Below are 17,150 nucleotides of genomic sequence, written 5' to 3'. Positions count from 1 at the left end.
GATTTGACAAGCGTGTCTCTCTGGAACTGAAAAATCCTGAGCTAGCAGACGTTTAACAGAATTTTCCTCTTACACTCTGACATTATAATCCTTTATTTCTTGTTCATATGCAGTATGTTTCACTGCTGTTTTGCTGGTTCCTGCACAGTCCAATTGTTTTCATTTAAAGGACCAAATCCAAAAGGAAATTCTGCTCAAGATCACACCGTTTTGTCAGCCATCTAAGCCAGTGCCTCTATGTTGCTTGCCCATTCACCACGGTCTCACGTTTGAATATGCAAGTTTAAAATAACCTTCATGCTGCTTTAAAGACCAAGTTCTGCCACTCCTAAACTACCTTAAAAAAGCTTTAAAAACGTGGTAACCCAACTCTCTTCAGAAGGCTATCGACAAGGAGTGCCTGTTATTGTTTTGCTTCGGTGGGAGTTCCTGGATTACTTGCAAAACATACCGGCGTGGAGCCAGAGGCAGCCCTGATAAGGAGTGTGCAGCACCCACTGTCACAGCCTCTCTGAGCCCTCAGTCGGAGCATCGGCCACCACCAGCCTGGCATTCCCTCTGCCCGCCCGCTGCATTCTGGGTACCGCCAACAGGACCAGCGGAACGCAAAGATGGCTGAGAAGCAGAAGCACGACGGCAGGGTGAAGATAGGGCACTACCTCCTGGGAGACACGTTGGGAGTCGGCACCTTCGGCAAAGTGAAAAGCTGAGTTTTATTTCCTTCCGCTTGCGTCTGGCGCTGGGAGCTGTCATGGCTGGGGGGTGAAAGGCGGGTGCCGGGGCTTGCAGAGTCTCTGGCTGCGAACCAAATTACGCAGTAGCCGTGGTCTGCAAAAGGTGATTTTAAATGGAGGGCGCAGGTAAATGTGGCGCAGCTGGCTTGGGGAATACGCATGTAGTGCGTAGTGGGCGTGCACGTAGATCCCCGCAGGTGACGAGAATGAACTGAAGCCATGGGATGCTTATATCGCCTTTGGGGCAGCGCCTTTGCCCAACTCCAGTCCTAGATGTTCTCATTGCACCCCGCAGCGAATTAAAAAAGAGGCCCAACTCTATTTGACAGTTCAGACGATCCCCACCCGCCTTATTTAGACTCAGACGGTTCGCCAGTCGCCGTCACTTGATCGGCAGGAACATCGTCCGTTTATTTTCTCTTGCAGGTGCCAGAGGACAGACCAAACGTGCTTTCCGTTGCTACGGAAAGTTGTCCTTGAAGCCTTGCTGACAACTCCTTATTGCTCCCCTCCCCCGCCCCCCACAGTTTCATTAAAAAGTTATTATTGCGCGGTAGCCGGGCGCAGTGACAGGACTCGCGCCGCAGTTTTAGAAAGTCGGCAACAGCCCGGCACTTAATAATTGAAGCCTGACAGGATTGCAGACCCCTCTAGCAACACTCAAACATTTTGGGTACACATGCATTACCGACCACCCAGAACTTGACGGTAGCCCCGGCACCGTTATTAACAGTGCTGGCGCTAACCTGCTCCACATTCCCATTGAAATGGGAATGGGGACTGACAATTACCGGCAATGGGTAATTACCGGGTCTGATGGGGCCGGAATGCCCCGGTAATTGCCCATTGCCGGGTGCCGGATAAAAAATGACTCTGCCACGGCTACCGCCATAGTCGTAATGAGGCCCATTGTCTGGTGCATATTGATCTTGGGGTCATTATATCAGTACAGCTTTTGCATGATAATGCAGGGCCATTTTAAGCACTATTGGGGCATGTGGCACAGACACCTTTGGGGGCCCCCTCCACCAAACCATAGGAATTAAGGGATCTAGACTATCTGGTCACGCCCCCCCACCCCTTCCCTTGTTATGATCACAACCGTAGCTTGATATGCTGTCTCGCAGCAATCAAAATAAGCAGAGTTACACCCTTGCAGTCCCATTATCCTCTTAATTTTTTCTGTAATCAGAATGATAAACAATTAGCATTTTAAGGGCAACATTAGCAGCCCACGATGAGGGGACTGGTGTTCTAGTATAGGTACTGGACACTTTCATCAGTAGCAGCCACAAGGAAGGTAGACTGTCCATAGTATAAATGCAGGGCACAGATCATATGTAAAAAGTGCACATAATCCAGAATAGACGGAGAACTCAGATCAGCTGCCGCGCAGAATACATAAGTGCAAAAGCATGGATACAAGAACCCTATTGCAATCAAGGAGAAAGCTGCACATACCATAGCATAGATAGTGGATGAAGATTATAAACTACCAGGAGGGTGTCCATATCCAGACTGAGATTAGAAGAGGGACACGGTTTGCAGGTAGTGTTGCCATTAGAGAGCAAAGAAAGAAAGGGCTGTGGTGTGCAATATAGCAATGCTCACTATTATTAAGTAGGAAGCAACACTCCAGGGAAACCACAAGTGAGGCTTTTTTGAAGATCATACCCTGAGAACTAAATCACTATGAAGGGAGACAATTTTGAAAGGTTTAGGAATGGCAATATTGATAGGTGAGGCAGTACATAATAAAATGATATGCCAAGGATCACACGTTTGTAAAGAGGTAGAGGTGGAATTGGCCCACTCTGGAATGTCTGCACTTTAACACTTTATTTTCCAGTTATTACCACGAACTGAAATAATACCATTGTATAGAACTGATTTGGAAAATACAGAAATCACATGACCAAACATGATCATTTTTTTAAAAAAGTTACAGATGTGTGTTATGCAACATGGAAATGACTCTAGCTTCTTTGGCTCCATCATGACGGGAAGTATATAAGTACTAATATGCTAACTGAAGTTATTTAAACAATTAGATATGGGTTCTTCTTTTGTATTTTTTTGCTTTAAATACGTCCAAAACACAGGCTTGTGAAAGTGTTATTTGTAAACCTGTGGGAAAAAAATCTGAATTGTACAAAAAAGCAAACGATTTCCGCATTTGTCTGTCTAGAACCCCTTCCACCCAAATGGTCAATATAAAAATGAAAGTTCTGGTAATTGGCTAAACAATGCCACACGCTTGTGGGAAGGCAAAACCTTTCACAGAAGACAGCACAGTAATGTAGGTGAGATGATTTATCCAGGATCACTGTATTGTCTGCTGGTAAAGCAAGGATACGATCACGAAGGTTTTGCGCTTTGGTTTCACAGACTTAAATTATGGTACCTAATCACCTCAATGCCCCAGCTGAAGGGTACAACATCCTTTTATCACGGGACGTTTTTTCGCAGTTTTTTTACTGCAACTTTTTTATTAAAAAAACCCATCTAATTCTTTTTGGGGGGGTTACAAAATTATATATATGGGATGTGAGTTTTTGGTAATAGATATACACTGAAAGAGAAAGGGGGGTTGGGGGGAATCCCAAAAATAAATTAAAAAAGAATTTGATGGGTTGTTTCGATAAAACATTTGTGGTAAAAAACCCAGCGAAAAAACATCCTGCAATGAAATTACATGGAACCAGCTGAAGGAACCACTTTCGAGACATTCACGGTTGTAGTAACCTCTATCTGGTGCAGGTACATTGCTGATAATAGCACCTGTTGAGCTACAAAGCAAAGTACATACGCATGCAGGTTTATCAACTTCAGACATACAAAAGGCAGAGCCAGCTTTATGGGAATTTACTTTTGTAATCTTGCATATGAATACAGATCTCTGCAATGAGTGCTTAACACAATGTGCTAACTTCTGAACTATTGTGACACTTACAGTGTATCACTATTCATTTCAACTGTGGCTATTTCACATGATCAATATAACTCCCACAGAAAGGTCAGAGCGTTATAGGCATTGTGCCGGAGTGAACACAGAAACTATGTATACCACAGTGAACACAGAAAGCAATACAGTTTGAATTGATCAAGAATAGACAGGCACTGGGTTTCGAGCCTCAGTCTCAGGCCATGAAATATCCTGACGTGTGCCTTTAAAGTTTGCTGAACAATTGGAAGTGAATTCTTAAGATCAGACAGCCCTGTGCCCCAACCCCCCCTCCAAGGTGGGTGCTCTGGTGCAAGTGCCCCTTTCACCGTCCTAAAAAGACGCATCCGAATGTACATAATTGTTGTAGTTATGTTGTTTTACTGAAGCCCACAAATGCTTGCATTATAATATCCACTTACATTTTTATAAACACACACCCCTATGTGCGTTTCAAGACAATTTTAAACAATGTCATTATTTACGGTCATTAACGATGGGGTACTTGCCCTGTCATTATAATGCTTTGAAACATTAGTTATTCAACACTGAGAGGCGTGCACTTTACAAATGCACCTGGTATTATAGTAGGTTATGCTAAACCAAAAGCCTCTTTAACAGAAAGTACATCCAGAGTGGGCATATTTGTTCCCAGTGACGCAGGGCTGGCAGGTGTCTGCATGTTGTGGCGGTGTGAGGTTGGAGGGGGTTTAGTTGGCTGGGATCCTGCCAACAGAGTTCTCCTGAAGGTCTGCGCTCGGGCTGCTGGAACAGTTTGAAAGGGAACGCTCTGGGCAACGCTGTAACATAACTCTCCACCTTAAAACTTTGTAATGAGCCTCCTTTGAAGTTGGCATGCTGGTTAAACATGAACTTTGTGCTGGAAGGCATTGGCCCTGGTGACTATTTGGGGAAACTTGTGTCACAGCACAAAATGGATCAAACCCAAAAAATGAAGGGCCCTTTCAGGGTTATATAATGTAAGATTATAGCTTTGTAATAGTAGGTGCTATTTCTATTCACTTTGGTGGTACGCATTTTATCAACTTCAAAAGGATGAAGGACTGGCGTTAAGTTGGCCGGGCAAGCTAGGGCTGTGTAAAAAAAGTACCCCCGAGCTGGGGCTCTTCCCTCTCGTGCGGACACCTGGAGGCGGCCATTATAATGGCTGTGCGGTGAAAGGGCTGCCTTCAGGGGTCAACGTGTCAAATAAAAAAACAAAGAGAAGGGTTGGTGCAGCAAAATTAATGCTAGCAATGCGCTGTCCTCTGTCACTGACCTCTCACAAAGGCGAGACAAGGGGTGGCAGTGCTTTTTGTAAGAGGTCAGTGGAAGAGCCTGGTGCATTACATGCATTTATTTTGCAGAAGTAGCCTCTACGCTTGTTTCCTAATCTCAGGCACTAACCCCTGCATGCAGCCCTTTTATGATACAGGACAGCCATCTCTGTAGGGGGATGTGCATGGGCATATGGCTAAAGGGCTTTCCGCGGTGGTGGGTGCGTCAGGTTATGAAAGAAATGCAGAGGCAGGTGCAGAAATAAGTATTAGCAATGCAGCTGCTTCCCCGATTCACTGCTTTCAAAAATCCTGCCACCTATTGCCTCCATCTTCCCCTCGTCAGGTACTTAGGCCAAGCCCTGTGAGTCCACCCTCGATTTCTCACTTCACTTAAAGCACTGGATTTAGGCCTACCGTTATTCAATTTGCAAAGTGTTGGCTGGCTCCATATCAGAGGTAATCACTTCACTCCTGAGCTATTATTCTGTACTAGCGACCTCATAAGTATTGCAGTGCAGAAAAAAACCCTGTTACCATTACATTCCTGCCGCATCACTGCACTGCGGTACTACTACTTTGGTGGTGAGAGGAAGGGAAAACATTCAGCAAAATGCTGGAGGTAATTCTGCCACTTTACTGCCAAAAATCTGCAAAATCAGTGAAATTACTGCCGGCAGTGATCCCGCCGAAATCCTCAAGGAGACCATAAATAGTGACTAAGACCATTATGCCACCACTTGTAATCTGGAAGTTATTCCACATGGAATGTGGTGGTAACTTAATCCTTATGGTGGTGTGTGGCAGTACAAACACCAGAATTCCGCAAAACTTGTAAAGAGGCCATACGTCCTCTGGCGTAACACAACATGAATGTGGATGGGGGAATAGTGGAAGTGTCAAATTGTGACTAGAGTGGGCCCTGTGCGAATCTCTAAGCAAACGTATACACATTCCTGGAGCCCATATGAAGCCCCTGGTTAATGAGTTCCATGTGTTAAAATCGCTGCAAAAATGGCAGTGGATACAAAATATTGCGGCAAAAAGGCTCTGGTTTTGCCACTGCAATCCACATAAAGGATGCAGGGGACACGCCCGCAACCCTCGGACCCATTATACTATTTATGGGGAGCAGCGGACACCCCCGCAACCCCTGCACCCCTTAAATGGTGTAAAAGGGTACACCTTTAACGGGTCAAACCACAGCATTTTTGCCACAATTCTTTGCACAGGCGACATTCTTGCCGCGATCTTATCACTACATACCGATTATTGTGGTAAAGGGCTTTTCAATGTAGGGTTGGTTGTCTGTTATGCGTCTGGCCTATTTGAAGTTACACCTCAATGGCCCTTTTTTAGTAGACAAATGCAAATTCGATCACTATTCGAAGATGCAATGAGGGATAATCTGGAGGGTCACAAAAGTCCACAGTAATTTCAAGGTGTATAAATATTATTGGTGTAAAATGCTGGTGGAAACCTCCATTTTATGGTCACTTCAGCGGAAACATATTTACATATATTCCGGAGTGACCGGGAATACCCATGTTGTCTTGCTTACAAGGCAAGCAGATTTTATTTATTTATTTATTGCATTTGTTAATACGCCCAAACCTGGAGGTATCACGGCGTAGGTTACAGGACTTGCTGCTTACAGAAGTAGCAAAAGGAATACTTAGTACATTATAAGAAGACATTATGGGTACAAAACAATCAGATTGACATGATCAGCCTTATGGGTACATTTTAATACAGGGACATTTACAAACAAAGAAACAGTCACATCAGTCCTATGGTAGTGGGTAGGATTGGGGCGCAAAGCCATTGCCCCTGTGCTATCCTCTTCCTTTTATTTATATATTTAGAAGTCAAACGATATTATTGATGCAGTAGCACTCACTCTCAATTAACAACTACACCAGATACCACCCATCTGTACTTTTCTACTGTCTGGGTGTGGTGACTATGCCCTCTGGTTGGAGTCTCAAGTTGTGCACTATTTTCCAAGTGCATATAGTGATACAGTTCAGTCACCAGTGCACAAGGGTAAATGGCGCCAGTGAAAGCCGAGAGATGATTGGTCAACGCGAATTGTACACACCGTGCGCGCGCACAGGTGCGTCTAGCTCGTTGCCGCCGTACCGTCCTGACCAAATGGACGCAGTGGCTTGGCAACGCTGCCAGGCGGAGGCAGCGGGCGCGGGGTGACATAGCTTTCCCAGAATGGCTGCAGGGAAAGCGGGGGTTGAGTTACACATGGATAATTATATCCTCGTGTGGGAAAGGGGCTGCGTCAAAAGTTCACGATGGGATAGCAAATATAGCGGCTTCTGGTCTTCCGTGTCTGTTAATTCGAAGGTTACAATAGTGTTGCTGTTTGCGGGATACGTTAATGCATTACTCCAGGAATGAATGTGCCAGGCATGCGTAGATAAGGAGGGACGCTCGCCAGGGCTGCACTGCACTGCTTTATTGATCATACAGCGTAAACATATTCTATTTTTACGTCTTCGTGAGTGATGTCAAAACGCCTCACGTTTTTCTTCTGCCTTTGGCTTACTCGGCTAGGTGGGCCCGATGAAATGAGCGATATTTGGACTTTGCGTACTTGTCTTCAATTAGCCGACTTTGTTTTTAACGGTGTTATTTTTTACACATTTTAGAAAAGTTATTTCTGCATTCGATTTCTCATTTATCTTAAAAGTGCGACATTTTGGATTTGGAAAGGCACTCATAAAACAAAAACAAAAAAAGGTTCATCCAATCACGTTGCACTAAACCGCAAATAGTCGACAGCAGTTCCCGTTTAGTGTAAAACAGGGAAGCTGTGCCCTGCCTTCTGTTTGTGTTTCACGTACTCGATGGGGTCCGATGACCCAAAACAATGCGACTACTTGTGGAGTTTGAACATAACACACAGCCGTTCTGCGCTCTGTGCTCACGCTGAGCCCTGGATGAGATGGGGATAAAGACTGCGGTGTAATCTGGCCCCAGACCAACCATTTTGTTTCTCTTATAAACACTCCTGACCTCTTTGAAGGCAGTGACCGCTTCCTTACCCATGGGTAAGGTCTCGGGTTGCAAACACTTGAACGAAATTACTTTTTATACTACAACGCTGAGTATAGAGCACGTTATCATTGGAGGGACATACATATGTTCCACGAATGAGCACGTTCGAGCATTGCAATGGAGCACAAAACCCCCGAGAATATTTTTTTTATACATAATGCGTTAAAATGATGTATTTTACAGCACACCTTTTGTGAAAAATGATGTAAAATTCTATACAGTTTACAGTTAGTTTTGTTAGGTAACAAATGAAAAATTCCAATAGGCCACCAACAGTACAAAGGACACTTTTCCAACACATTTTCTTTATGCCTTTTCCAACAATTAATACCCGTTTTTCCCACAACAATGGGCCTGACGTATGTGCGTTTGTCAATGGGATGACCCCATTGGAAAACACTTTTGTAAATCAGGCCCACCATAATTTCATGCTGTTGTAGCACTATTTGTAAGCAATGCTTAAAAAAGAGCACTCATTGGATTTGCCAGAAATGGAATTCTAAGAAAACATGTCCCGCTGGCTGTGCTAATGTATGCCACTGCTCCCATTTACCAACACATTGATGTTGGTTTTGCCCAAAATGCACACATACCAGTGTATCGAAACATGAACATGCTAGCTGTGCCTATATATGCCTGTTATGTATCCCTATGTGAGAATATGCTCATGTTGGCGTAGCCTATAATGCACTAATGCCACTGAAAGAAACCATGAACATGCTGGCTCACCCAATACATGCTAAATTTGGCACATAGGAACACACTCAATTTGTACAATGCAATCAATGCCACTGTAAGAAACATGTCCATGGTGCCTGAGACAATATATGCCCGAATCCCAACATAAACAAGGTTACTTTGGCTCTGTCCATAATACACTACTACTGCCAGTGTATGAAAACCTAGCCAGACTGGTTTTGCCAATGTATGCCAGTTTTCCAACATAAGGACAAACTCATGAAAGCTTAGCCCATAATACACTAATGCCAGTGTAGGAAAACATGTCCAGGGTGACAGCCCTAATATACACCACTATTCTCACCTAAAGAAAAACTTTGCAGGAAATTCATTATTGCCACTGTAAAACAACATGTCCAGACTGACTGTACCAATATAAGCCAGTATTGCAACATAAGAACACTCATGTTGGTACAATGCCAATAAAGGCACTGTATGCAAACATTTTTTTTATTCTGGCTTTGACAATATAGACCAGTATCTCCATGTAAGAACATACTCATGTTCCCTTTGACCATACTGCAGTATTCACAGTGTAAGACACAATCCATGAAGGCTGAGCCAATATTATGCTAGCACTCTCACTTAAGGACAGGGTCAGCCATCTTGGTTTCACCCATAATGTGCGAATGGCACTGTAAGAAGAAATGTTTATAATGCATTCCAATATTCCTGGCTGGTGCCTCATTTTGCCCTGCTGAAGCAATCATCTGTCCTTCAGCCCACACACCCATCACTCATACAAAATGTGCTCTCACCTCCACACAAACACAATTGTTCTTTTATAACACACTTAATACCAGCTAGTGGTTTCTAAGCACAGGATTCGGACCTGTGTTGCGCTGCATTGTCTTGTTTCCAAGACAAACTGGTTGCCCCCAAGCTATCCTTCCTCCCCATACTGCTTTGCTTACTCATGCAAATACACATACACATGCGGATACATTCACATGCGCACTGTCAGACACAGAAAACCCCTTGGGTGCATATATATATATATATCTATCGATATGTTGGCACATAAGGATTCCAATGCATTACTTACGAATAATATCACACTGCCAAATTAGAAAAGGTTTGGCGCCTGTCGCCATTTGCACTATGCACCTTACAAATTTCAGAGCACCGAAGACAGCCACACTATCAGAGTGACTGCCATTGTAGTATGCATCGCTTTACTACCCACACACTATAGGATTTGTAAGAGGATTCAATTCAACACTACAGCTAAGTCAATGCCTAGTCTGGGATACTGAATGGAAACCCTTATTGATATATCTTTATGTCCAGTTCATGGTTCTGGATGACTACCCCTATATAACACCCCTCTCTTAGAATCCCCCTCACCCCACTGAACCAAGAAGTAGTTCTGTTTTGCAGGTTTAAAAGGTTTATTTGAGAAATAAAACAAAATATAGATACAACGCTTTTATAATAATTAATAATCGATATCGTCCTTATAAATATAATGTTAATGAACACTGGGTAATCTGACACTAGCACACTTCTTTATAATCAATGAGGAGTTGGTGTAGGATGGATAAGGCAGCGAAAATACTTTAATGATTTCAAGGGAAAAGCAATGAGGAATAAAATGCAGTACAGAAATACTTGATATGATTTTAGCAAAAGATAAGATAATCACTTTTTCTCTGGCAATTCACCCCCCTCCCCTATGCAATGTAAGAAATGGAAGGAGATGGAAAGAGGAACACACAGTTCTCAGGAATGCAATCAAAAACAATACGAAATTCAATTCCCACCCCAGCAAGCTTAGAGAAAACAGGTATGAGTTTTAAAACACAGGCCCAAGTGCTTTGAATGTGGTGGCAATGAAGTGAGAAATATGCTGAAAATGCTTTTAATTCCCTTTAGGAGGTTCAGGGTGAGTGAGAGATACTTGGGATGAGCTCAGGCTCACTTTAGCAATGATTCAGGGATGGTTATTAAGAGGCAAACACATGTTTAGCAAAGGAAAGCAAAAAGCTGCTATCTTTTTACAGGTAAAGAAATCATGCCAAATCGCAAATCGCGGCAAAATTCGCGAGTGCGTGAATCGTGATTACGGCAAAAGTATAAGGAGTAGCAAGTCGGTTCTAGGTTCGTTGGAAAGCTGAGATTCTAAGCTTTCAGAGGAAAGTTAAACCAAGGAAAAATGGTTCCAGAGATATGAACGATTTTGTAAAGGTCGTTTTTCGGATTTAAAGTAAAACTCAAAATGACAGGTGACAGCTTTCAGCTGCAGAATTGACAGGTGACAGTTGTGCAGCTTTAAAAATGACAGATGACACGATTTCTAGGAGGCAGTTCTACTTAGGTTAAAATAGTTTGGATTAGATTATTTTAACTAAGAGATTGGTTCTGCACAGTTCTGCTAGGTTCTCACAATATAAATTTGAAATAGGCCTCGTCACGGATCTGGTCAGGTTTTGGACTGGACTCCGGTTCTGGTCTCGGCACTTCACAGTGATCTGGGTCAGCTCTCTGGTTCTGCTCACAGTGGTCTGGGTCACTCTGGATCTCTGGCCTCTGGTTCTGGATACTGCTCTGCTTTCCGGTCCGGATCAAGTGTATTCTGGATGTAACACTGCTTTCTGGGTACTGGCAAGAGTTCTTGGCAAAAGAATTCAGACAGCTCGCCCGGCTGTGGAATAGTTGCAAATGATTTTAAGGATGCTGAGGCCTGCTGAGAAGAGTTCTCAGTTTGTGGGTTTAGGCCCTTGCTTTAAGTTCTGAAGTAAAGTTCTGGTCTTTGGAGATTGATGGATTTGAAGTCTGGATCTCTGGATGTGAAGTCGTCGGTCAGCATGCTCCGCAGCAAATGGGATTGAATGTTTCTACCTGTCCCAGCAGTCTCTTTTTATGTGTTTTGGAAAGTGGGTGTGTGCGTTGGTCATAACTAAACCTGCCCCTCTCACTTATCATTGGCCAATTCCTCCTCTCTCCCTTGATTGGGGGAAGGAAATGTGAGTCAGAGTGATGCTGTAGGTTTTATGGTCAGAGGAACCTCCCCTTGTTAGATTGCACACAAATCTATTTCTGACCCAAATACATATTTATCTATGCACCATTTTTCTAATATTATAGGTCCAGTTAACATATTTCTGTAGCACCAAACCATCCGATCCCTGTCTTTGTACGATGTCGTGTCCACTGATGACAGAATTCTCCCCTTTTCATCCAGATAACGACCTCTAAACCTTTCCAGATTTTACACAAATGTGCACCAGGGATATGGGTTACAGATGATAAAGTGTCAGATTTTTAACATGCATGCATTTGGAGTGAGACCCTATTTTCCGCTAGCAACCCCCCAGAATACACCACAGGGTCCTAACGCCTCTTAAAATGTTCACAGAAAAATCACAAAAACAATGATATTACTTATGTAATTCTGACAGGTCCGCACTATGAGTTATCTATCTTTTTAAAATTATGCTCTGGTCAAAAAGGGGTGTGGCTTCCCACATCACATGGTGGAATAACTGGTTTATCCACTTCCCCCAAGCTCAGCTGCTAGCAGAGGCACTGCCCCTCCCAGTTTCCCCTAAGAGGAAGCCACTTTTACGATGCCCCCAATATAACATTTGCCTGAGTCCAGGACAGGCCTTTGTTCAACTCCCTGTAGTCCCTAGCTGCTCCACCCCTAATCTAATCAGAGAGGTGACAACTCCTTTTGGCAAGGGGAAGAGTGGCTGAGCAGGTTTTAACTCCTGTCAGGGGTAGTTGTCAGGCAGAATCCAGTTTCATTAAGCCAGGTTTCAGCTAAATGTCACTTTTTGTTCCCAGTTTAAATCACTTACAATTTTTACATATACATTAAATAATTACTTCCTTCAAGTCATTTCAGAATATAGTTTTACATTGTATCCACCTCTTAGCAAGTCTTTCCTTGGTCTGGTTTTGTTTCATTTGTTCAGTTTTTCACAAAAGTCTGGTGGTTTTAAAACGCCGGCTTTCTGATAGTGGTGAGTACTGGTAATGCAACCATTTTGGGGATTAAGAAAATGAATTCCCTACAAGAAGGTTGTATCTTTGGAGTGGTCTCGTGCCAACTGCGCAGTTCTCCTATTCTGGCGTGAATGTGGGCGGCGATAGCTCATCCCCACATCCACCAAGTCAATTGATTTAGTTTGTTCTGGGATAGAAAAATGGGCGGCGACAGCTCATCCCCACATCTACCCAGTCTATTGATTCAACATGGGTCAAAACCCATGACAAATCCCCCCGCCCGACTGCGCTTTGATTCAAGTCGAGGGGAAGTCGGGTGCAAAGGAGGTTTTGAGCCCTTGCGCTGGTATGTCCCCATTATCTTCTTCCAATCCTGTAGGTGACACAGTTCAGCATCTTTTCCTCCCTCCAGTCGATCAATCAGTTCTCCTAGCTGGTCCTGATGGGAGGATTGGGCGGTACCCTGGGCCCCTCGGGTCTCTGCTCCCGGTCCCCGGTCGTCCTCCTTGGTCAGTCTCCAGGGTTTCTTTCTCCTAGGACGACAAAGGAAAAGCGGCAATACCTATTCGTAGACATTTTTCCATCACTACTAATGGTGTGGCAGACATATACATTTTATACTTTAACATACCTAACATTTAACTTTTGAGATACAAGTTATCATTCAAAGACAGTGGCTTACAAGAGTATAATATTTTAGAGACTATATGTGGGATATTTTAGGGTTGGAACTGAATTAATTTGGAGCGGTCCCCTCTGGTATTGCAGAGGACTCCTCCAGTTGCTGCAAAGTGTGCCTGGGATGGCAACACTTTAGCTGGTTAATATGGACCCACTTGTCTTCCCCTTCCGCCAGACTGCCTTTGGGGATGCAGATCTTATAGGCAACAGGGGAGATCTTGACTATAATTTCAAACGGTCCCTTCCATGTAGGCAAGAATTTTCGCTGTTTGGCCTGGTTCCTTTGGAAATTGTATAGATAGACCCGATCACCCACCTTATAATCCTTTCGGGTAGTTTTTAAATCATAGTGGGTCTTTATGCTCTCGGCTGATCTTTCTAGATTCCGCTGAGCATAGGCAAAAGCATGCTGAAGGTGTTTCCTTAAATTCTCCACATACTCATGAGTTGTGGAGGCATTTATCAATGTTTGCTCTTGGGTTCTGTAGAGCAAATGCCGGGGAAGCACCATCTTGCGTCCAGTCATCAACTCAAATGGCGACACTTTGGTTGCAGATGAAGGAGTAGATCTGATGGCCATTAGGACCAGAGGTAATCGGATATCCCAACTTGGCCCAGAATCTGCCACAAACTTTTTTAAGATGCTCACAATGGTTCGGTTATATCTCTCCACTGCTCCAGAAGAAGCTGGCCGGTAAGCAATATGTAGCTTTCTTTTGACACCCAGAATCTCCCACATCTTTGTCATTACTTCACTGGTGAAGTGGCTACCCCTGTCTGACTCAATCCTTTGAGGTAGACCAAAACGGGAAAAGATGTGGTTAATCATCAGGGCAGCTGCTGTTTCTGCCTTGCAGTTTGGGGCTGGGAGACATTCCACCCACTTGGTAAACAAGCATGTAACGGTCAACATGTACTTGTTTCCTCTAGACGAGCGAATCACAGGGCCTACAAAGTCGATTTGCAAATCTGACCATGGCAGTGTCATCCCCCTCTTTTGGAGAGGCGCACGGTGTGTGAGGGATGATGGCTGAAATTGTGCACACACAAGACACCCCTTCAAGTATTGGTCGAGGTCCTGCCCCATGTGTGGCCAGTATGCAACCTCTCTTAAGATTTCCAGTGTTGTGTGAAACCCCCTATGACCGGCGGTGGCCGCATCATGGGCGTGACTTAACATCAGGCTTCGGAATGAGGTAGGAACCACCCACTGATCATGGCCAGCTTGGGATTTCCTTACCAACAAACCGTCTTGGATTCGGAACATTTTTGGACATTTCATCAACACTCTTAGGTCCTCTTTCCCAATGTAATCGGTATCCGTCAGGGGAAAGTTCTCAGGGTCCTCAAGGTTTTGGTAAAACTTACCAATAATTGGATCCCCCTTCTGAGCTGTAATTAAATCAGCATCAGGGGTCTCCTTACTCCATTGTGCAGTTGAAAGATCATTGTGAGCATTTGTCTGGGACCTAGTGATAGCGGTGACCTGGATTTCCCCCAACAGGGACTCTATTTCGATTAGATCCCCTTGGATGGCCCCGGTTTTGGCCAGCTGATCAGCTAAGTCATTTCCAGTTTTGTCTGGTCCCTCTACTTTGGAATGACCCTTGATCTTCTTCCAGTAGATGGTCATCCCATTCGAGGTGACCAGATCATCAATGTTTTGGATTAACTTCCCATGTTTCAGGGGTTTGTTATTAGCGCATAACATGCCTCTGGTTTTCCAGTTGACCAGGTGCTCCACGAACCCGTTCCGTACATAATCCGAATCTGTGATTATGACCAGTTCGTGGAGTTGATGTTGGACAGCAGTGAGGATGGCCTGATGCACAGCCATCAATTCTGCCACCTGACTACTTTGGGGACCAATTTTGTATCCAGCGGAGGGTTCTGGGAACTCCTTCACCCATGCATTCCCTACGCCAGCCACCAGTTCTTTCTCCCCGTCGTTGTCAACATGGTAAGAGCATCCATCCACATAGACAGTGGGCATTCCCTCACACTTGTCTTCTTCAAAGACTTTGTGTGGGGAATTAAGGTATGCCTCCATGTTGTCCTTGATTTTTAGACCTTCGTCCTCGAGACAGTTTTCTCTGGCACAATCATGCAAGTCAGCCAGACCTTGCGCAAGGGGACTCTTCTTGTTTTGGCCATATCTGACCTCCACAGGAAAGCCTTGCATTGACAGAATCCAGGAAGTAATTCGGGAATTACTCACATTTCCGGCCCGGATTCTGTCACTTTGGAGATATTGCAGAGGCTGGTGTGGAGTCTCCACTATGATGTTTTCCCCCTGGATAAACAGGCGGTAATTCTTCAATGCCCACACCGTTGCCAGGAGTGCCTTCTCACAATCGTTGAATTTTTCCTCCACAGAGAATAAAGTTTTGCTCGCATAGGAGATTACTTTATTGACCTTGTCATGCTTTTGGTATAATACTGCCGTCAAGCATGTATTAGAGAACCCCGTCTCCAGGAAGAACTCCTTGTTTCTGACAGGGTAAGCTAGACAAGGCTTGTGAGAGGCTTCTTTTGAGTTGTCTTACCGCCTCAGATTGTTCTGGACCCCATTCCCACTTGACCCCCCCCTTCAAGAGATGAATCAGGGGTCTAGTGATCTCTGCGTAGCCTTCAATGAACTTTCTGCTGTAATTAGTCAGTCCAAGGAGGCTCCTTAGTTCCCGCAGAGTTGTGGGGTCTTTCAGTTTCTGGAGTGCTTCCACTTTCTTTTCTTGGGGACAGAGACCCTGAGGAGTAATCTCATGCCCCAAGAAATTAACACGGGTTCTACACCACTGTGCTTTCTGAAAGGAAAGTTTTGCTCCGGCGGCCCTCAACTGTGTCAGAACATAACGGATCTCCGCTATGTGTTCCTCCACAGATGAACTTTTGATGAGGACATCATCTACATATGCCAGGTACCCCTCGCACCCAGGTCGGGCATGGCCTTATGTAGGAAAATGTTGAATTCATTGCCGGAGTTGAGGTATCCGAAGGGAGTCCGGGTCCATGTGTACTGCTGGCCCCCAAAGGTAAAAGCCAGTTTGTATTGGTCCTCCCTACTGACAGGCACGGTCCAGTATCCATCGGTCAGGTCTATTGCTGTGAATACCTGTGACCCCTGAATCTGGGCCAGCCCTTGGTCAATGTAGGGCAGAGGCCATCGGGAAGTATGGACCCGTTTGTTGAGCTCCCTAAGGTCGGCGCAGAGTCTCCATTGGCTGTTTGGCTTCAATATTCCCAGCGCCGGATTATTGAAAGTGCTGTGGACTGGACGGATTATTCCCCGGGACTCTAGGTTCTTAATTATTTCAGTAAGGGACTCCATGGATGCGAGAGGCAAGCGATATTGCTTCACAAACACTGGAGTCATTCCAGGGTCCGTGTGAATTGTTGTGGTGTGGATGTCGGTGCGACCACAGTCATATGAGTCTACCGCAAAGAGATCTTGGAAATCCAAGAAAACTTGTTTCAACTTTTGCTTCTGTTCCAGAGTCACACAGGCATCAGCTAGGTTGACTCTCTCTTCCACCATCTGCCTGAAGCCTGGAAAGACTTCTTGTTTGGCTATCTCAGCGGCCTCCTCCAGCTGGGTGGAGAAGTCCCTGGTCAGAGTGCTGATTTGGACTGGAGGCTTCCGGTGGGAAAGGCAGCCCTCATGGACCTGGAAAATGACCTCATCCCTCCTGAAGTCACAAGTCACATCTTCCTTACCGTAAGGGCAAGAAGTGTACACCAGGAAGTTCCCCCCAT

The 17,150-nt window shown here is 44.7% G+C and overlaps 1 protein-coding gene across 1 annotated transcript in view; it reads left to right on the top strand.

Annotated features, from left to right (window-relative positions):
* The first annotated feature begins 394 nt into the window (after nt 1-394).
* PRKAA2 (protein kinase AMP-activated catalytic subunit alpha 2) overlaps nt 395-17,150 on the top strand; it is a 531,203-nt gene continuing 514,447 nt past the window's right edge. Inside the window, exon 1 of the mRNA XM_069642111.1 lies at nt 395-705. Within this exon, the coding sequence (XP_069498212.1) occupies nt 612-705 (94 nt within the window). The 5' untranslated portion in view covers nt 395-611. The remainder of the gene's footprint in view (nt 706-17,150) is intronic.

Source organism: Ambystoma mexicanum, chromosome 1q (assembly GCF_040938575.1).
Source record: "Ambystoma mexicanum isolate Mex_15411 chromosome 1q, UKY_AmexF1_1, whole genome shotgun sequence".
NCBI classification, from domain to species: Eukaryota; Metazoa; Chordata; class Amphibia; order Caudata; family Ambystomatidae; genus Ambystoma; species Ambystoma mexicanum.
The sequence above is the reverse complement of the archived record's forward strand: the minus strand, read 5'-3'. Positions and strand labels throughout refer to the sequence as shown.